The sequence below is a fragment of the Falco rusticolus genome, chromosome 11 (assembly GCF_015220075.1).
Source record: "Falco rusticolus isolate bFalRus1 chromosome 11, bFalRus1.pri, whole genome shotgun sequence".
NCBI classification, from domain to species: Eukaryota; Metazoa; Chordata; class Aves; order Falconiformes; family Falconidae; genus Falco; species Falco rusticolus.
This window is the reverse complement of record NC_051197.1, coordinates 13247328-13270594: the sequence shown is the minus strand read 5'-3', so window position 1 is coordinate 13270594 and position 23267 is coordinate 13247328. Positions and strand designations below refer to the sequence as shown.

Genomic DNA, 23267 nt, shown 5'->3' with positions numbered 1-23267 from the left:
AAGAAAAAAAGTCTGGAAAAACATTCTTTACTTCCCTGTCCATCATTCTCCTATCCCAGTCTCTCCATTTTTCTGATTTTATGTTTATTGTTCTTCACTAATATTTCTAAAAGTTCCAAATCACACAAGCAGTTAATGCCAATTAGAAAGCTGTACTTTAGAACCAAAATATCTGGCTCCAGGTAATATTTTTGCAAAACGATAAATGGATTAAATAAAATTATCTTCTCAAATGAGGGCCATAGCTAAAGACTGCTCGCACTCAAGGGAGAAGAGTCTTAGGAATACAATTTTCATTAAAAAAATGTTTCATCCACATCACCATCAATAAGCCATGAAGAATAAATGTAGAAGGAGAATAAGAAATAATGTAGGGTGTAAGAAAAAAAGATTGCACTGAAAACATAACTAACTTCTTAAAAATAATTAAGCAAAGAAAACAAATTCATCACCACTGATGTAGACCCTTCAAAGCTCTGACAGCCTGATGTTTCCTGCTCTGCAGCACGATATCCAAGGTTCATTGCAAACCCCTGTTTATCCAACTAACTGCATTTCTCAGTAGTTCTACCTAATTAACAGCTTGGCAATGAAAGAGGCAATGGGGAGCGTATATATGTAAATACACCAAAAATATGCTAGGGAGCATTAAATGTGTAAAATCAAGCATTGAAAATTTAGGGATGTGTCAGAATTAAGGTTGCTGTGCAGCCCTAATTGGGCAACCTTGTGTGCACACGTTATGATACTGTCTTTAATTACCCAACCACCTACTATTTTTTCCACTGGACCCCTGCCTGCACTGAGTGACATAATGAGCAGCTACTCAATGCCTTTGTTTTCCTGTTATTAGTCAATGTGTCCCCATGCCTCATTTATTGAGCACTATTCACACCCTGCTCTGAGACACTAATTTCTGCCTGGACTGTCATACGGTATTTATATTATAGCCTCGCCTCACTTCTCAAATACCATTCTAAAGAAAGGAAAAGATTGTATTAGCCCTCTTCAGCAGAAGGGATTTCAGAAATTAAGGTGAAAGTTATAAATTAAATTAAGAAGCATACATTCACTGATACACAGAACCTGAAGCAATTAGAATTCTTCGGTAATTTGTATATTTACATAATTTTCATTGACTTGAGCTATCCCTTTGAAAGACCAACCCTTCATAAATCAGACCCAAGGGTCTCAAACTAAGCATTCAGAAAGTAAACAACACACAATTACTAAAAACATGGCTTGATTAGATTGGAAACACACAAATTCTGTAACAGAGGCAAGAACAGAATGTAGCAGTTAGCATTAATGCATAACCATGACAGCCTTGCCTTCCATTCCCATAACATCCTGACTCCTTCACACCTTGCCATTTCTTCAGAAATGAGGCAGCAGTCCTAGAAACCTTCTTTATACATTCCCAGCTGGCACCAGAAATGGTAAAATCTGGACAATGAATGAGGATTAAGTTTTCCCACTATGCACAGCCATGAATACATCAAAGAAGTTTGAATCAAAAATGGACAGGTGATTTCAATTATGGCATTTCCCAGTTCTTGATCCTTGACTTTTCAACCCTACTAGTGTTATGTCTGCTTGAAAGGCAGATAAGCATAGCAAAAAAACCCAAGAAATCTGCCCAGAGCATAAGAGTGACATCTATGTTGTCCATGGCAGGGTCAGAACCTTCCTATCTACCACACAGATTTCAGTCAGCTGAACTGACACAGTAGCAGTGGCAGCAGTAGAATACCACCCTTCAGTAGCCACCTTATTTTTCTTTTTTTAAGTATGACATCATGATTGTTATTGGGAAAATAATTTTTCAACCAGCTCTAGTGAAAATAATATATTTTCCCCTGATCCAACAAATATGCCTTTAAGAAATAAAATATTCATATTAAAGAAGCATCCAAAATTTTTAGTCTAACAGGCAACCATATTTCAAAATTCATTACATAAAACATTTAAGACGTATTTAACAAGACTTTTCTAAATTGCTTTTTGTGTTTTTCATCTACCAGTTCTTTCGGGAATACAAATTATTAGCTGGGCATACAAGCCCACTGCCCCACAAGCATAGCAAAATAGAAGTCTAGAATGACCTTGAACTGGGGAAGCCCGAGCTGTGGTCTGGCCTGCTACTGACCTGCTTTGTGATGTCCGGTAAACGACAACATCAAGGTCTCACTTTCCCAATCTGCAAAACAAGGCTGCTATTTGATCTCAAAAATAACTGCATGGACCTGTTATACTACTGTTTCTGAAAAAACATCTGCCCGCCTCAAACCTCTCCACATGTAAAACTGTGTGTGAAGGCAAAGTATTTAGCATGGTCCATTTTAGTTAGAGAATTACCGTGTGTCCTGCAACAGCCCCATTTGCTCCCTGTGCACGGAGATCAGTGGAGTTACACCTCTGACCTTCGAGGTGTCACCCTGCAGAGACTGGAGAACAGACAGGCAGATCACTTCCAGGGAAGCACAATGGGGGAGCAGGGGGGGAACCTGAGGCACTAGTATGTGCTCCATCAGTCAAATTTAAAATGAGTTAAAATTCCTTTTTCCAAAGTCCTCTTAACTTGATGTGGATTTCGCCATCAGTCAGCTCTAGACACAATGCAAGTCCATGTAAGGATCCAACGATGGAATGATGGATAAAGCCTTTCTCAGATGCTCAACTCATGTGCACAGCAGGTGCTCAGATATTGGAACTGAATATTTTAAATAGTAAAATCTAAAAATCTATGTAAATAAATGTTCTAGTGAAATGTTTTCAACTGACTATTCAAAAATATAAAGAGGTCATCTCACTATTAGTAAAACATAATTAGTAGTGACATAACTTTTACTTATTATCTATATCTCTTTTGTACCAACACTACAGAAACTGTAGCCAAAAAAAATTATAATCAGCAAAAATCTTTTCTGATGACACTTTTTTTCTCCTATTAGTTCTGCAAAACAATAATCCTGAAAGAATGATATTTCCTTCCATTTCAGTTTTGCATAGCAGTGTGTACAAATAAAAATGTTAACTGCCAGGACATAATTTTCAGTATGCTTGTCTTACTTCAGATGTGTGTTTTCTGTTTGGAGCACAGCTGTTCATATTTCCCAACATGAGCTTCAGTGCTGTAAATATCTTCTCTGTTGAGGGCTACATTCCCAAAGTACTGCACAGGGGCCACATGTACAAATTGTGTTAGTGCTAATGAAAACTGTGTGCATACAAATCCATGTACAGCACTTAGAAAATGTGGACCACAGACCCTGGCCCCACCACTTTGCCACTGAACCAGAATTGCTCTATTTAATGCTGTGACTATGACATAAATCAGGTTTCTCAAAAGGTTTTTATTCAGCTAAAGGAACTCGTTCTGGGATGAAATTTAAATAGATTGTTCTGTAGAACTGCATTAATAAAGCAAATTACTTTCAGCAACCTGGAAAGCAAAACAATCTGGAAACTGAAGGTAAGATTGTCTGAGGTTTATTGCCACATTTTTTTTTAACAGTAGAAGTCTGTGCTGTGTTTAGCTCAGTTTCCCTACTTCTTGATTTCAAAAACAAGTCCTTTGCCTGTCAGCATAACACAGCTGGCAGCACTATTGCCTCTACACTAGAAGGTCAGAGATGCACATCTCTGACTGAGACATGGGCTCGTATCCAATGCTAACACTGCAACAGAGCATTTGGGGGGTGTCGTTGCACAGTTAGAGCTGCCTGCCTTCAGATCAGACACTAAATCAAGGTCATTTCTGCCCATCAGTGGGGACCACCTGGGTGAAAGGTAACAATCCCATGGCAATTTTCACAACAGTAGGATATAAGCATGATGGTATTTGCTCCTAACAAATAGCTTTTGGTATCTGCGATTTTTTGGAAGTAATTGTTAAGCAAAATAATAGAAATCCATGGGACTATCCAAACCATATCAATGATACTGTCCTCCTTACTTTTTAAAGCTTTCTCTGTTTAGGAGGAAAGGTAGCCTGCTTCTAAGCACAATGAGAGTACTGTCCAAGTACAAGTACATGTTAACACATTTTGAATAGATGTAGCATGTATTTGTAAGTTTTTAGAAACATGGACTCATGAATTTGCAGTTTCCTTGTGGCATATTTGCAATAATTATCAAATTAGGTTAGTATCATTCAGCCTATCTTCTGCCTTAGGAAGACAGAAAAATGCAAGAAACACAAGAGTATGGGAAGTAAAAGCTATTTCTGCACCATTTTGCTCGGAGCCCATCAGTTAAGTTTATTCTACAGTTGGTTATAAAAATGGTGGCTGGTGGACATCAACCCACTCTGTGCTCCATCTTTGTGACTACAGAGAGAGAATCTGATGAACAGATGTGGGCATTGTTTAACTTTCATAGGATCAATCTATATTGTAAGATCAAAAGCAGAAAGAAAAAATGGTGCAACTGCTGATGGACGTCAGGTTGTTGCTTTCGAAGTGATGAAATATCACATCTTTGGATAAGAACTGGAACAATACAAACATAACGTAACAGCACGTCATGGAAGCATGGTGTACTGCACTTGGGGAACTTGGGCAGTTGCAGAAATCTCCCATTCTGATCAAGGATTTCACTTGTTCTTCATGGACTATAATCAAGTAAACAATGCCTTTTTTTTTTTTTTTTTTTAAATCAGATGCTGTCTGAACCAAAGATGAGGGGGAATCACAAGGCTATACAGAAATCTTTGGGTACAGCATGACATTTGATGAAAAAATGTAACAGGAATATGAACTGATTTGCAGGCAAGAAATTATAAAGCATGCTTTTCTTTCCAAGGAAGGCCTCAAAAGGAAATTGAGAGGACTTGCATCATTTCATGTATTGATAAAATAGGGCTCTTCATTGTGTTAATCTGAGCAATCCTAGGTAGGTCTCAAGGAAGGAAATATGTTGCTTTATTCATACATGTGACAAGGGAAATAAGAACAGTAGAATATCAGATAAAATGCAAACTGGACTAAAATTATCTTTGACCATAAGTGAAAATGAGAAGCAAAACAATATATACCTAGTAGATAGTGTAATAAAATTAAGCATACAAATAAAATGCTGCTTCTATAAAAATAAGAAATACGCATATACTTAACATCCATCATGGGAAAAATTCCAGTGAAGTTACAATTAGATTTTGAGAGTAGTTTCAGTAGCAACCTATTTCAGTTCTATAACACTATAATGATTTCATCAGTAATAATTCTCTAGGTAGTATCACACTGGAAAGTTTAAGGATGGCACCATTAAATAGCATCCATAATTGTTACAATCAACTGCATATTACACAAAAGGGTGCATTTGTAGATGACTGTTAAATGTACCAATTTGCCAGATTAGCATTTTGCTGAAATGAGCCTTCTCAGAAAAGGCTTTTCTGAGCCTTCAAGAACCTATTACATATGGACCAAAGTTCATGTCAAGTCCACTTTCTACTGCAAAATGAAACTGGACATCTTTTCACAGTAGAACTTATACCACAGACACAGATACTACCAATGACCAGAAATAGGTTGGTTACAATGGGGCAAAACATGGGGGTTTAAAATGCCACTGAGCATAGGGCTGAATATAACAGCTGCCAGTATGTGGATGTTTCCTCACCTTGCTTCAGTCTCCGTTGGTGTTAAACTGTTACAGGAAGCTGTGACCAGTGCTTTGCAAAGGGTGACAGAATTTGGGCTGGGCACTTGACAAAACACCAAATCTAACAGGAAGGGAGTCTTGCAGGCATACACACAGGTTCCACAAAGCATGAGAACACGAGTTTTCATTTGCAGTGATAATGGGAGCAAACTTAAGCAATCCAGAAACACAGTTTCCCTCCCAAATCACTTAGATCATTAAATAATAGACACTAACTCTGTGTAGAACACTTTTTAAAGGTTGTCCTATCTCAAATACAAAAAAGTGGTAGAAATCTAGGACATCCTTAGGTAGGCAAATAAATACTTCATTGCATTCAGAAAGAATTGATGGTTATATATACAGATACTCATACCGGAAAGAAACAAAAGTGCTACATTCATGAATCCTTTAGCAACTTAAAAATTCAAACAGATTTGAAGAAGTATTATGCAATATCTACTCACTTGCATATAACGTAGAAATGCCTGTTAGTGATCTGTAGTTGCTAAAATTATATTTATGTTTATAAAGATCTTGCCAGACAAACTAAATTTTTCAAAGAAAAATTTCATGCTTAGTGAGTGAAGAGAAATTACTAGAGGCATTTTTGCATTTAGTAAAGACTGATAAAAAGACTGATTTTCAGGAATTCAGAATACAACTTCCTAGATAATCAGACAATTAATCTGAATGTACAAGAACTACAAACGTATATACAAGTCAGGTACTTTGAACATAAAATAATCTGCTGATTTCTTAACAGATTTGGCACATTCCATTATGAAAGCTGTTCCTCTAATGAACAAACATATTTAAACTGCAAGAACACTACTGCAGACTAAATGGAAAAAAATTATGGCCAAAAATCCTATTTCGAAGAATAACTCAAGCCACTACGATTTCTCATGTGGACTGAAACAACAAAAAAACAAAACCACAACCCAAAAACCAACCAATCAAACAAAAAAATCACCTTGCCTTTTAGTTCTAACCCTTTTTTAATTGGTCTTAGACAACACACATTTTTTCCTCATTAAATCAGCCTTATCTTCAGAAACTATCTTCAGGAGAAAATAAATGGTATTTGCAGAAAGAATGGAAAAGCATGTGGAAAGTAACAAGCTGAGCATCATCTTGGGAAACCATGAAATGATTCATCTCATGAAAACACATCCAAGACATTTTAGGAAAAATAAATCCCAGGTAATTTGATATCTGAAAGCAGAGGTAACATGCTGTGTCATTTCCTCTCTTCCATTACACTCGAATCCCACGTCAAGTTCTAGGAAACTGAGACAGCGAGAACTGAGGAAGGGGTGGGCTTTTGCTATAGATTAATTAGGAAAAATAAGGAAGAGTTTAACTTGATTACATGGTGATAAAGGTGGAACTGCGAGTGTCTGTATATGCTAGAAGAAAGAAGATAATAAGTGGAAACACTTAAGATCTTTAAAGATGCAGGAATAAAGAGGTATAAACAGCTGTAATATTTACCATATCTCATTCTGAGGAAAAACTGAAATGGTGAACTATTAGTCCACTGCATCATCTTCCAAGGGATGGGGGCAAAGGCCCAAGAATTTTAAATATAAAAGCAGACAGGTTAAAACCTGAGTTAATGTGGAATATGGGTCAATCACATACTAGCAGGGCGATGAGCAGCCAATTGGTTTTTTTCAGCTCTAGATCTTATTTTTTGTATATGCACACTGAAACTAGCAGAAAAATATATGCATTATTCATGCTATTCATGGGAGACATGCACCGTAGTTTCACTGATGAGGACTGGAAGTAATACCAGAGAAAATAGAGGCCTTAAAGGAAGACACTAATCTCAGAGACCTCAGAGTGTCACTATTTTTATTTTTATTTTTTTTCAGAATTCTGTTATGATAATTGTTAGGTTTGCAGAAAATTATTTCTGCGCTATTCAGATAAATGACCTCACATAAGGCCATTTCTTCCCCAGGAAATGAAGAGCAGGTAACACCCACCAGAATGGAACCAAGCCATTTAAGAGCAAGTGGAGGACGCTCCACAATGCTGGTTCCTATGTGATTATCAACAGCCTGTACCTAACAAATGTTTCAGATTTCATGACAGAATTTACCTTGCATTGTGGCCAGCAGAAGTGGCAACTCATTTCAAACAGGAAACATTATTACCCTCATCCCTTGCTTGAAAATGACTTCTCATCTACAATTACCTGTCAGTTTTGCCTTCTCATTTTTAGCTATCACCAGGCTCCATACCTACAGAAGTCCATTTCTCCTTGATTCTTGTGCTCACCTCCAAAATAATTTATTAGGAGTTACACATGCTTATCAAAGACAGACAGAACTCATGCAGAAATTAATGGCAGTCTGTGGAAACTACTATATATCATTATATAATACTTGCCTACACTGCTGTCACAGTACCTAGATTGCCTCATCCTTTGTCAATCAGAATAAAGCATTAGTGTAGTGCAAAGATTATTTTTGTTGTTGCTCTGACAATAAAGTTCTGGCTGTAATACAATGGTAATAAGTGATAATCTATCAGGGATAGTAGATTCCCAATCATTTTATGACAGTCAATCTGACAAAAAGCCCCCATTTTACATTCTGAACATAACCAAGTGACTTGGTCCAAAAATACTACTTGCTCTTTATAAACATGAGTTTTACAAACATGATGACCCTGAAGCAGTGAAGAGTATTTTGGTCCATGCCAGCAGCAGATCAGAAATTGAGGCTAGCTTGTAAGAGTTCCAGCCTGATCCTCTGCCTGTTCTCCTCCGAGTAAAAGATCAACCCTAATTAACATTGATTGTGTTACAGAAATGTCATCAGCTCCATCAGTTGTCACTGATACTGGTGATGACAAGGCACAATCAAAACCAAGGACCAAGTGGAGCAGAAATTAATATGGCAGCTCCAGAGTGGACTCATCTGAATGGGGGAACCCACAAGATGGTCTCTCTACCTCCAAGACACTCTCCTGTGGGACTCCCTGAAGGTCTGCCATTGAGAGGATTAATGAAGGAACACCATGTGTTTGAGAAATTCTGTTTCTCTGCTTTGTAACTAGAGAGCCTGTTTAGCCTCAGAAACACTGAAAAGTGACTGTATTTATCCTTTGGGAGACACTGGCATGGCTGCAAATAAACTTTTGGGGACTCACTCCATTTGAGAAATAAGTTATGCTTGTAAAGACATCAGAAAGAAACTTTAAAATGTACATGAGGTGTGACACAAGACATAATTTTGCCATAGCTTCTTCTGATTTGAAACCTATTCCCAGTTGCTTTTCCAAAGCCTGTCACCAGAAGACTGGATTAATATAACACATTCACATCTTGGGGCTAACTCTTGAACTCTTTCAGGAACCAAACCCTTGTGCAGAATGCATCGGTAGCTGGCTTAAGAACAGCCTGTCATCTCCTAGATCTCCAAGCTATGCCTTCAAAGCTGTCCTAAACAGGAATAAATTTTCAGAGAAAAAGTAATCTGATGACCTAGTGAAAGAAATTTTGAGCAGTGAAGGGCAAGCCAAATTGGAGAGGAGGTGAAGAAAGAAATGAGCAGTTTTGGACAACATGCACTGGATCTACAAAAGACGAGCCAACAGGAAATAGGATCGACATTACAAATCTTTTACATTCTAGAAATAAGAGGACATGAGAAAGTTTATTATAAACTAGAAAATGTTAATACATCAGTAAAATTAATTACACAAAAACCACAAGAACAAAATTATTAGTCATTGATCAATTCCATAATATACTGTATGTCATCAAGTATAGGGTTATTGGTTTTGCCTAAAGGCCAAACTTTATCCTTCACCTTGTGTTTCATTTCTGTTGTAGGATATTTGCCAGTGCTGATCTAAGCTTTCAGTGTGCTGCCCTGGAACTGCTTTGGGGTGACTCCTGTGCATGCACTCAGTCATTGCATAGGAGTCTGTATGCATCAGGAAAAAAAGCTTAGAAAAATACTTTTTCAACTTGACACACTCCAGAAATCATATTTTCTCTTTACAAACATGAATCCTAGGCACCAATACTCAAAAGGCAGAAGGGAGGGAGGGTGATATCATCACTGAACTGGAACCAGAGAAATCAACCCAAACTAACTTGCACTTGGGCTGGTGTAATATTAATACAAGGCCCCTGAACATTCTTTGCAGTCTCTAACTGCAAGCAGGTTCTATCCCCTGGAGCAGTATTGATCTAAGACCTGTGGCACTTCCATCAATTTCAAATCCAAAACTCTGGGTCCTAACTACAAAAGACTCTTAAAGACAAATTCAAGAAGCTGTACTTCAAAAAATGATGCTATGATTTGTGGGAAAGAGGACCTGACTGGTATGAACAAGGTAAAGGCAGTGATATGCACCCCTGGGGTTGGGGATAAAAATGGAGGATATCTTGGTGTTATGAGGTGGACAATCCCAAAATTACTCTAGTAACTTCTCATTTTTGGAATTTCATTTAACAATGTATTTATTCATCTAATGGGCATGGGAACTGCTTTTCTGAGTGACAGGAAACAACAGATTACTGTAATCTCTGACTAGCTGAATTATGAAAAGTATATCAAATGGAGAGAAGGAAAAATAAACATGGAAGAAAGAAATACTGTAAATAACACAAACCAACACTTTCTTCCCACCCCTCCCCAGACTGAACTGGTTTTTATTTTTAGGGTGCAGCCCCATGGACACAATTTACCATGACGTTTTCAACATTGGTGGTAATATGTGGTAATATATGATATTCTTGATTTAGTTGTAGTTCAAAAATTAGTTATGATGAGTAGAGAAAATTTACAGCCACACCCACAAAAAAATGTAGCTTCTTGTTACAGATACCGTAACTCTATCAAGCTCTAAGATGCACACACTGCCAGCACAGTAATGCCTGCAAGGGGCATGAGGGTTTTGGTACAACAGTCATACAGGCTTTTTACAGACTAAACATCATATATTTGATAGTATGGATTAATGTATTCAGTCAGACAAGACAGACTACCCCAAGAAAAGCAATTATTGCTGGTGCAGTCTGCACCTGCTCTAAGAGGGTCTCTGAGATCATTTCTTTCTATCCAGCAGTTACACCAGTCCACCTGTTCCAGCCCAGCCTGAGAGCAGATAGCAGAGATTAACAGCTCAAAAATGCATTTAAGGTTCACATTTTAATCTAACAAAAAGCCTAAGAGAAAAGGCTCACATGGTAGAAATCTCCACCAACTCAGAGAACAATAAAAAAGACAAAACTATGTATTCAACCCACAGAGCCTTGCAACAGAACCTGAAGCTGCCAAACACAGGCTATGACAGATGGCCATGGGAGCAAACTTGGAAAGCAAAGGCTTTCAAGAAGGATGGCTGTGGCTTTAAAACTAACTAGTAATTGGCATGATTGTCAGTGTTAGGAGTCTGTCTCTTGAGCTGTGTGTTTCTCTGTGCACCCATGCACGTGTGTGTGTGTGTGTGTGTGTGTGTGTGTGTGTGTGTGTGGCTGGCATGCTGCTTCCATGCAGGGAAGTATTCCATGCAGGGAAGTATTAATAGCCTCGGGTTAGCTCCGCACTGAGCATCTCTGCCAGAGTAGCTATGCTGGGCAAGAGCTCAAAGAGCTAAAATTGCTGATTGCCATAGCCAGCAGAAACCCCTTGTGTAGGAACAATTATATGAGCAAAATTCCATTTTCACTGGCTCTTTTTACTCTGTGGTGTATTTTAGCCTTAGGTTGCAATATAGCCTTAGGTTGCAACTTGTAACTGCACCATGTTTAAGGCAAAATCATCCTGCATTTGAAAGGACTGAATGCTTTACGTTCTTACCTAAAGATCATGAGGGACACATACAGGTACTGCACAAGAAAATACATTCTAACCATAGGCTTTAGTTTAACACACACATTAGCATGGCATTAGATTAGGAAAGAAAGTTCATAGAGAATTAGAACTGATCACTAGGGAACAGCTATCTCCTGTCATTTATAGAACTATATTAACTAGCTTTTAATTTGTGTTGCAGGTTAAACCATCAGTGGATCAGCATCGTCACTATGGTGTGACAGCATGATCTGGAAATGTCCATAGTCTGTTGTGGAGCAATGAACAGAACAGTCATGAAACATCACACTTAAGTGTACCTTAGCCATCGTCACTGCATCCAAAACTAGCAACACTTTTCTGCAAAGGATACCTTGAATCTCTGTGAGAAATAGACTCCAGGTAGAAACTCAGGAGGGTGACACTGAACTTATTATGATGGAGGCATCTTGATTTTTAAACAGCAGTAGAGGATGGATATTTAGTGAGTAAATATAGGGCTCTGCTCTCCCAATTGATGAAATGAAACACCAAGAAGACATCTTGCTTGCTATTTAATGCAAACCAGCCTGTCCTTCATTTAGCAACTATTATTGACAAAATCTGAAATCATGTCATGGTAACAGAATTCAGCTCTCATCCAGAGTAAAAGCAGTAAGTTCCTCCTTCCTCCCTTTAACTACAAGCCTCACTCTTCTCTGCTCATTACACTAGCAAGAGCTCATTTGCTATCTTCCCCAGTGGTTTGGTCTCATTCAAGAAGCTATTACATCAAAGCTCTCCGCCTTCTTCTTTACCAGTCCAAAGAATACTCCATTCACTTTGTCTGGTCCATCTACCATTTAACTAAAATGAAATTTTACTGATGGAAGTTTGTCTGTCAGGCTGTTTTGTCTCTGTTTTCCAAATGGTCTCAAGTCAGTTTTCATGGTGCCATGTCTCTCATTTGGAGAGCCATTGTTCACACTTCTCACATGGAAAACACAACTGGCACCTTCTCATAGGGAGTCTAACATTATTTAATATAAACCTCCTCTTTGCTAGCGGTGAAAAAATGCTCAAGAAGGTGGGAGAAATCTCTGGAAATTACATATAACCAAGGTGAATGACAAATCTATGACACCAGGCACCTTTTCCATATAACTTGTAAGCTCCATTCAACAGATCAATCCAGCCCATGACTGTGCATCATAGGCATTTATTTCTACCAGTCCAGATTCTTTAGGGATTGACTTTTGATGGCACAGCTCACTGGCTGATAGTAATCTCTTCTCAAGTTTCTTAGTCCCTGCTCTGAAAAAGCAGAGCTGCCACACAGGCAGCACTGCTTGACTCATCACATTCAGGCTCTGTGTGAAGTAGATTTAATTCTTTTGTATAGAATACTTGATATATTTATCCTGGCACTTGACTTTTTCCTCATAAGACACCATCAGAGTTGTGGCAGCTTTAAAAACCTAAGCTAATTTGATATATACAGAAGGAAAAAGGCTGAGCTGGCAGGATTTACTTTACTGAGGACACATATCATCTGTGCACCCTTCTCTCCTGTAGGTTCATAACAGCCTGAGTGGTTTCGACTGGACCTTGCAGCTTATTCTGATGGTTCTCTCTTCTCACAGGCAAAAGGGGGGTTGGAAAGAGAAAGATGGCAGTGGGGACTCTGGTGATAATTTTTTTAGTGACATCTATTTCTGTAATACAGGGTGTGATGCTGGGGTTGCTCATTTGGTGGTTAAACTCTTCCGCAGAAATTCTGTTTTCAAGTGTGTGTCTGTGGCTCCCAGAGCCAGGAATGGGAGCTCTGGTATAGTTACCAAACACAGAGGGCTGGGGGGATGGGAACCAACAACCCACCATACAAATCTCTCTCAGAAATGTAACAAGCAATGTGATCGTCATTAAAAATGTTAGTAGCCTATCCTTCTGTAATAATTCCAAGAAAAGTTATTCCTGAAATTTATATAGCAGAAGGATAAAAATATCCAGAGGAATATATGGCATGTTTAGTTTTACTTCCACTGTTATTACTATTATTACTATTATGTGATTACTAAGGCTGAAATGGTGTAACTGAACAACTGACATAAAATTGTCTTAGAAGGGATATAAATGATAAATGACTACGAAACAGATGACCTTTTCTTAACAAAATATCGTATGAATTCTTAAGCTATAACAATGAATAAGATCCCAAAGGAAAAGACAGGATGGAAGTCATGAATGTATCAGAAATTAAATACTAAAGCAACTTCCTGTCACAGTGAGTTACAGTTGATGTAGCTTTTTAGTCTCTCTAGGACCCAGTTCTTCCCAGCAGAGTATGAAACAAACATCTCTGGAGTTAGCTGAATACACCATGCAAGTTCACAGTCTGGTACCTTCTGTTTTGACATGAAGGCCAGTGCTGTTCTCCAAGTTTCTCTGCGTAGTAAGTGTCATTCTACAGCCATCACTAATAGGCAAAACGTAAACCTTCCCAGGTTGATCACTAGCTTTACTTATTTTTAGCATTTCATATAAAAATGTCAGTCCTTTTTTAATTTTATCTTTACTTCCCATATCTGGAAAGAAACTAATATTAAAACATTCATCACATTCTTTACTTTCTTTGTGCATTCTTTAATTTAGTTATTCAAGTTTTATAAAGACATGGTCTCTCATGATTGGTAGGGGTCCTTCCTACCTAACTCCTAACACATTTCACAACTATGCTTTTGCTGTTGTTGACATGGTATGTGCCTTAACTTACAGTCAGATAGCACATTACATAGCCTATATTTCTGCATGTTAAGTTAGTTTCCCTCTGTACTGCAGGTGCTTTTGTTTTTTAATACAATTACTTTATTCTCAAAAAAAAAAGAAAAAAAAAAAAGACTACACAAATATGTGTAAGGTCTGTAACCTCCTCCTATTTTTATTCATATCTGGGATATTTCATTTTTGGAAACCTCCACTCATTTCAGTCAAGTTCCACCACAGAACTTCTGGCAAAAAGGAAAAAAGAAAAAAAGAAAACTAGACAGGCTGTATGTTCACACCTAGACAGGCTGTATGTTCACACATATATATGGCTGTGTGTGCCACAACTGGCAAACAATTAACATCTGTACACTAGTTTGTTCAGGTTACGGGACAAAATGTTATGTGATAATATGATCCAATTTTTTTTCTTCAATAACAGCACAGTACTGGAGAGGTTTTCAGTTACGAAAGTTATTTTTAAAAAAATATTTAACTGCTACAATGCCTGTTCCTTTTATCTAGTGCTCATCACTATACTGTGAGATTTCTCAATGTTCATGACACAAAGGCTCTCCTCTCCCTCGGAATTCATTTTACATGAAGCCATTAGATCTCACAGTTGCAGTTTAATGTAGGAATTTTAGGTCATCTCAGAACTTACCCTTTTCCAAGAACAGTTTTAATCTTTGTATAGTACTTGAATATACTTCTTATAATTATATTGCAAGTGTTATTGCAGCTATATTTCAGATTTTACGTATGTAAGAAAATGCTGTATTATTTTAATGCTGATGGCAGAGTAAAAATGTATTCAATATTCACCTTTCAGGAAGCACAATGAAATATCCAAGAACACTATTAGACTTGCCTAGCATAAAGTTTCAAGCTGCTAATGGGTTTTAAATTGATGTCATAATGCTGCAATTTAAATACATGATGTTCATTAATTTTGCCAGACTCTTTGTAGAGTAGGAGTGGTACAAAAGAAGGAGGAAGGTTATATTTGCTGTACTTGCTTCTTTTTATCTGCTTGTCCATTTTTGATACACAAGAAAAATCATTACATCAGCTTGGGGTGGGGGGTGAATTTTGCTCAGATGACAGTAGATTTCAACTAGGTAACCACTCTGGAGTTGTATCAAAGTAATATTTTCTATGTAAAATACAAGGAATAGGATAGAAGTAGCTAACACTATAGGGGTGACATTTCTTAAAGGACTTCATGGGACCTATCACCAAAAATCTATAGGTACAAAGTGAAGGAAATAAGGGACAGAAATGTCATCTTGCCCATACACCTTGTTGCAGAAGGGTCAAAATTCATGTACTTAGGCAAGAGAGATAATCCAAAACAGGCAGCCACGTTCTCTTGCAAATCTCATGGAATCCCCTCAGATGTGGGCATTGAAAAGGGAAAGGAGATCCCATTGTGGAGGACTACTAAGGGATCCTCTTTTCTTGAAGGGAGGCAGAGCAGGCGCTGGATGCAAATTTTCTAGGTGAAGAACCATCTACTAGAGAAATATCCCAAAAGTCAATCTAAAATGTGTCTAGACAGAATGGGCCTGTACTATAGTATAGTACAACACTTCACATCTATTTATATTTCAAATATAGTATGTTTACTGTACATAAAGTCAGTTTTTCCAAAGCTGTTGCTATAGCTACAAATTAAGGAAACCATAGCAACAACCCTGTATTATGTACAGCCTTAATTAGGGATTAAGTTATGTCTCTCTTTGCATTTTATATTAAATACTCTCATATAATCTAGTTATAGTAAACTTAGATTTTTTTTTCAGGCTTTTTAATAATAAAAATTCTGTAGCATTATACTGTCAAATCAAATAAACAACACCCTTGAAATACGTCTTTATGGTGTTATTCTGATCATACCTAATAACATACATGTCACTATTTTTTACTTGAGATAAACACAAATGTTCATCTCACCATATTTCCTGATCTTCTTTAATACAAATCATTAATCACTTCAGCATTAACGAGCAAGTAACTGGTTTTCCACCATCTCATGAGGTTTCCAAGTCTCATTCCACTCAGCCTTACCCGAAAAGAAATCAGCTTTTCCTAACTTCAACTTTTTTTCAAATGGATTCAAGTCTTGGGTTCTTTTTTTCCTTTGTCCTCAGAAAGTAAGTATGCAAGGGAGGGACAGGAAAGGTAGACTAGTAGTTCATCTAGATTTTCTAGCTTCCCTGTCATGTCAGGTGACTGAGTGGGTTGGTGGTAAATCAATCATTTTGTTTTGTTGACTTTGCATATGTACTATTTAAGCACCCTGAGAAACTGGGACTAGAGAGCCCTGGCATGCTGCATGCAGCCAAGCCTCTGAGTGGAGCCTGAAAGGAACAGGTAAAGGAGAACAGAGAACAAATGTGAAGAAAAGGAGAAGGATGTCAGAAATGGTTGAGGAACAGGAGGGAGTGCTGCTGGACAGCAGGAGACATGTAGGACCCAGTTGGGATGACAGGCTTCAAGGGACACTCTAGAAGACTATGAACCCATTCAACAGGTCTGCAAAGGTACTCTCAACAAAAAAAAGAAAAGAGAAAGCCAAAATTCATGTTTTTAAAAGCCTTCTCTCCTATCTTCCCTTCCATCACATAATTTTCTGATCATTCATTATGGTGTAGTTTTCTCATCTTTTGGTGCTTGCCCATTGATGAGATGGCATGTCTCCCATTTTGCAAAAACCTTGGCCACATTTGTTTAGGGCATTTGCTGTACTCACAGACTGGACCTTCTGCTTATCTTACATATCATAGCAGTATAAAAATTTTGAACAACATATCTTAATTATACATAATGAGCAGAAATTCAATGTATTCGGTATTTACACAGAAATGAGAGATCTGTGATTTTAATCTCTATGAACAGTTGAGAATTGCTGGCCATTTTAATATGAACAGTAAACAAACACTTACTTTATAAAGCTATCTGTGTTATAAAAATTGCAGTCTGAGAAAGCTATGAGTGTGAGTTAGGAACATGAGCTGTGTAAAAGCTTTTTACATGGGCAGCACAATAAAAATACCCTCGCATGGGAAGTAATTAAGTCAGAAGATAGTACATTCACAATTAGCAAGGCATGTTCAGTTTCTTCATTATCATTTTAATTATCAAATATTAATGTAATCTGAAAATACAAGGGGGGGAACAATTAAAATTACTAAGTTTAAGGAGTCCTTCATGACCTAAGCCAAACTGAGTCCAACGTCTTACTAATTGATACTGGTCACCAACTTTCAGGACATTCATTTCCATTTACTGTTAGAATTTCCAAGTGTGTTATCAAATTTAAGAATGAATTGAGGCTCCCACAAGCTACATCTAACCTCTTATGAAGGCAATGGTGAATAAAAATGGATTAGTATGCTCCTCTCCTCTCTAGTTATCAGTTGAGACTGATAGTGATCAAGTGACCATGGCAGCTCCTCATTCAGATTCCATGCCTGCTGCTGTGGCAATAACCCAGGGACATGCAGAACACACTGCCCTCTCATTTTCAGTGGGTTCCTGGTCCTTTTGTATTTAAGATATGCTGGATGGAGCCTTAGCCCTTTTGAACTCAACAGTAGCTCCCATTCATTTCACTGAGACTAGGATTCACATACTGACTCAAACAGATTTCCTTTCTGGTGCTCATCTTTTTTCTGCTTTGTAGATAATGTACTTTGGCCTCCAATATACTCAGTGCTGCATCTTACATGAACAAGAATTAGAAGCTACAGAATTTTAGAAGAAGCTGCCCCCTGAAAACTATAACCCTCTCTCATTCTGATTTTCATATTTAACACTCTAAAGGTAAAATAATAACTAGCTTGTCCAATACATTATAAGACTGAATGTCATGAAGTGGTATTTTCATCCTCTATAAAAGCTTTTATAAGAATAAATTTCATTCATGAATATAGTAATTGCTTGTTTGTAAGACAAAGTAGCAGTAAGTGCAAGTATTTCTCATGACTGACAGTGCTATAACTGATCAGGAACAACTTTTAGAAAGAGTTAATTGTTTATGTTACCTTACTTTGTAAGTTTACATCTGTTATAAATAGTACACAGAGAAAGAGAGAGAAGCATCTGGGGGAAAAGCACCACCAGCACCAAACCCCAACAATGTCATTAGATATTTTGCCAACTAGGGCAGTTTAAAGGAGCCGTCCTTGTAAAATCTAATTTTGCCACACACATATTTCTATCATACAGAAAAGTATTTTGTAAAGCAGATACGGGCCAAAGCATTTTAAAATACAGACTGGAAAATATATAACTGGCTTTCACATAGCTACCAAGTATTAATGTAATAGTTCCAGAAAAATCTAGTAAAACTCTAGCTTTATAAATTTTGTAGACTCACATATGTTCATTTCACAAATCATTCCCTTTACCTCTTCCATGCACACCCAAACACAAAAAAAATACTTCATCCTTGGGTATCCCAGGAAAAATTAAACATTTTTAGGACTTTATTGTAAACACACACACACAAAGATTTCCTATTGAGTTAAAGGGACTGAAGTTTTGAAATTAACCTAACAAATTCTCTTTCTTAGATAAACATGAGTTTTCACTGCAACCAAGCACAATTCTGAGGCCAACTCACTGCTCTCTCCACCACAGACACAACAGAAATAAAATAAAAAAATAATCAATGGTGATTTAAATGGTAGCACATTTTCAATAAAAACACTTTGTTCAGAAACATTGCTTGCTTTAGTTTTTACTCTGGGCAGGTTGGTTGCAAAGTTACATGGGATAAAAGAAAGAGAAGTCTACTGGTCCATTTTGCTGTGCTCTTGATACCGTGTCTTACCTCTTGTGTTTTCACATTTATATATCCATAGTGAGTTCTCAGAGGCTGCCTTTGACCATTAGAAAATGGCATCCATTTGACACTGGTTTGTCCAAAGCAGTTTAGGATCAAAGGGAAAGTAACTTCATTTGTAAGACGAATGATGATCAGACAGAGGAATGCTGCAATGAAACTCACAGCAACAATGGATTTTCTCTGTAATGAAAAGAAGAAAATCAATTATTAAAATTAAGAATTGGTTTTAATAAAAAATACACATCTTCTATTGTAGGATGAAGGAAAAACACTTCAGAAAGCTTTATGTGAAATTATTTTTATGGCAGTCACCTTGCTGCAGGAGCACAAGGAGACAGGTGACTGGATCATATTATTTCAATAAATTTGCATTTCAGAGGTTTTGAGAGTTTCTTTTAGAACTGGTTGGAAATGAATAATTTTGTTCAGAAAAAAACTCAACTTTTTTGTTTGTTTCAAAAATCATTTATTAGTTTTAAATTTTATGTAAACATCCACACCGGAATACACAAAGTGAAAATCCCATCTATGAAAATGTCCTCTGAAGCCATACCCCGCAAAGTTTACTGTGAAGATGTTCACTACAGATTGTATTTACTGTGCAGTAATTTTAAATCATTCCTGTGCAATAAACCTCATACTCTAACCTTAAATATTTTAGAATAGATGGTCAGCGAAGTCAGCACAACATTCTGCCTTATTCAAGGCTCACGAATTTACAAAGTGAGGCATTGTTATCTTGGACAAGATGACCTCTATTGTTAATAATGTAACAGATCTGAAGCCTGTATCTAATTAGCCTTTGCTTTCCACCTCTAACCTACCCAGTTGGCTGGACTGGTGAATGTATCCACAGAAAGATACCACCTTTTCTGTGGGTAACACCCCAGTCTGCAGGAGAAAAACTTACAAGAATTATGGTGTTCTCCTCATTTTTAGCTATTTTTAAATATTGCAATCAATTACTTCTAGACAAAGTACTTAAGGACAAAACACCTTAGTTGGCATGTGTAAAGATTCAAGGCATGATACTTTATTGTAAAGGTTATTTTTAAATTTTCCCTGAGGGACTGGGACAATGATCATTTACAGGTGTTTTTACTGTACTTTAATTACATTCCAGCTTTACCTAATTTGCCACAGTTTAATCACCCTATGGAGTGTAATTCTATCCCTCTAAACAGTAATATATACAGAAAATCGAAGGGGGGAAATTTATTTGTCTAAGGGCCTATGTAAGTATATAGTAACACTTAATGCTGGATTACAGAACCTGATCACCCCAATTTCTGTCTACAAATACCACCGACTAACAGGAACCAGCAGAGTACACATTTAAGACCCCTTTTATATACGATGGCAAGATCACATGTGCTGCGATGGCAACAGAGGAATGAAAGGTGAGATCTGATTGCAATCATGTAAGTTGGATCTATTCTTTTCTGGAAGGTCATTTGACAGTCTGCAGAACCTATTTAAAATATTGAGCAGAAGAAACAACAACATTTACACAGCAAACCTACGTGCCCATGCACAAGGCCCGTTGGCACTGCTTCCATGCTTTGGTACAGTTTCTGGACACAGAAAACAGCAACAATCACAGAGAGCACACAGCAAATATGGAGGGTGTATTACTGTATTCCCCCACACAAGAATGACCAAAATAGTACATTATGGGGTTCTGTCATGTGAAAGGGGCAGGGGGGATTTTCTCAACCCCTGGTGTTTGATCTGTCTTCCAGCCTACCCTGGAAAGCCGAGACCCTTGTGCACAACCTGTCTGTCAGTGCCCCATTACAGGGACCCTTCACGGAACAGCCTTGCTGGATGAGAGGGTGATTTGACTGACTTGTTCAGGGAAACGTGCCAACAGCATAAGCAGGACCCCTCAGCGGGTCTTCCACTTTGTTCAAGTATGTTACCTGCTGCCAGTGACTGCTAGCACCCATGAAGGATGAACACTAACAGTTTATGGAATAACACTCTTTATTAATATAAAATCATGACAAATAAAGGTTCGTGATTGCCAGTGATAGGGACTGTCTGCAAAAACAAGCTTGAAGTGATATACAACCAAACTATAATCACTAATAATAATCACAGATAGCATAAGTTAGTTTAGTGCGCATAAGATAAAGTTCTTACCCAATAGGCATCCCTGTGGGGAAGAAGACAGGTTCAGCCTGTTGACTGATCCCAGAAGTTACAATGGAGTCTTCCCTAACTTCTTCCCTCATTTGTTCACTTTTTATACTTCATAATACATTGCATATTCATTTATAATACACAGAATTGGTTACAAGTTTCTTGCTTCTAATGCAAATTAGTAAGCATCCTCAGATAGCACTACTGAAGCTCTTTACTAGCTACGCATGCTCCTCGAGTGGGGCTTTGCCCTCTTTTGGAGGGGCTATTTGAGCTGGAGGTCACAATTTCCCACTACCACAATTATCTTTGTCCTACTTTCAACTAATTTCCTGTTGCTGTCAGTGGATTGCAACACTTTATCAAACTGTGTCTTCTCATAACCAGAACTATCCTCACTGAAAGGCTTCCTTCTGCATAACCTAGATAATGGTGTTCTTTTTACTATCTGTTCTTTGTTTCTCATCCCTCCCAAGGCTGACTCCCTTGATTAGAAGTCCCCTCATTCATAACAACTTAGAGAGCGGGTCAGCCTGACCTAACTTTGTGAACGCCAAATCAGGGCTGGGTAATCTGGGAGTTTAGGCAACAATTCCCCTGCTTTGGGCTTATTTCAGTCCAGGACTACTCCATTTCCTTCGCATTTAGGTGGAACTTAAGTGAGTCTAGTTGTTACTGACTGTTATCATGTGCCCAGTGAGGTGTGATAGTACCTTGGAGGCAGGTGACTTTGAGATGGAGGTGTGCATTAATATTACAATGAAATCATTTCATCTGAAGGAAGTCATTTCACCACAATGGTTGGCTCAGCCACGGACATATCATACATTCTTCATGTGACAACTGGTATGAAGCTTATCAGCTGTGTGATGCCATCAAGTTCCCATTCCTGCAGGGAGCACAACAGAGCATGTCCACGGTGTCTCCGCTCCATCCTCCGTTACTGTTACTCCTATCGGCATGTGCTGAGCTGGCAGGATGTGTTGCTTAGGGAATTGTAGTAACGTTGATTCTATGCATGCCAACCATCCTGAAAGCGATAGCTGGTTTTTACCCTAAAAAAGCTTTCTGTAATACTATGCCTCTATTAGGTCCCAGTTTTCTCTAATTCCCCCCACAAAGTAATTTTCCCACGGGGTCAATTGCATGGTTCTATCTGTTTTGATTTATTAGGAGGCTGCAATTTATAAGATAAAAGCAACAAAAGACTGAGATGGAAAACTTGGGTGAATAAGGTCACTGTGAGAAGAAAGGGAAGAGGATGATGAAGAGTAGTATCTGGCAATGCAATTCAGTGAGGAATCTTAGTCAGCTAATGGCTGTGCAATGTAAAATTAAGCCCAGCAAATCTTCAGAGGGCAGCACAGCAGCCACAACCCAATCACAGCTTTCAGAATTCATGGAAGCCACTGCACTTTTCATCAGCTGCATTATAACAGATTTACATTAAATTGCAATAAACTGGCTAGGGAGCACTTCTGTGTCACTTCTCTTTGTACCAGATGGAGTCAGAAATGTTTAGCTATATATCAGGTCTTGTAAGTGTTAAGAGCAGCCAAGATGTGCAGTGCAAGTGATAATCATAAAGCAATGAGAGGGCATGTGGATTAGTTGTATTATTTATTGCAAATATTTAAAGGGGAATCTAGAGTCTTATTCCACTACAAGAGCGTGCTGCAACCAAAACGTCCAGTGCAGGAAGCAGCAATACTGCCCTGTGTGATGCCAGTACCTGACTTCCACACATTCCATCCTCCTGGTTTGTTGAATACAATTTTTTGCTTCCTTTACTTTGTGCAGATGTGTTCTGAACTTGAAAACATTGCAATCAGTTTTGTGTGCTGCTCACGGGGAGCTGTTCTAAAGAGCCTCTGCCTCAAAAAGAGTTCAGATTGTTTAGCCAGATTTCTTGGCCTTCATTAGGATGCCATCTGATTTTTATATTTCTTTGCTTTAAATATATTGTACTGTAGGAGGAAAGGAAAAGGCATGGCTTTCTTTTATTCTCTTCTGAAATAAAATATTGTTTAAAAAGCAAAGAGTTTTCTGTGTGT

At 37.9% G+C, this 23267-nt stretch overlaps 1 protein-coding gene across 1 annotated transcript in view; it reads right to left on the bottom strand.

Moving 5' to 3' along the window:
- The window catches only part of ST6GALNAC3 (ST6 N-acetylgalactosaminide alpha-2,6-sialyltransferase 3), a 228416-nt gene that overhangs the window by 104826 nt on the left and 100323 nt on the right, over positions 1 to 23267 (bottom strand). The window contains exon 2 of the mRNA XM_037404629.1: positions 19054 to 19248. Coding sequence (XP_037260526.1) covers positions 19054 to 19248 — 195 coding nt within the window. The remainder of the gene's footprint in view (positions 1 to 19053; positions 19249 to 23267) is intronic.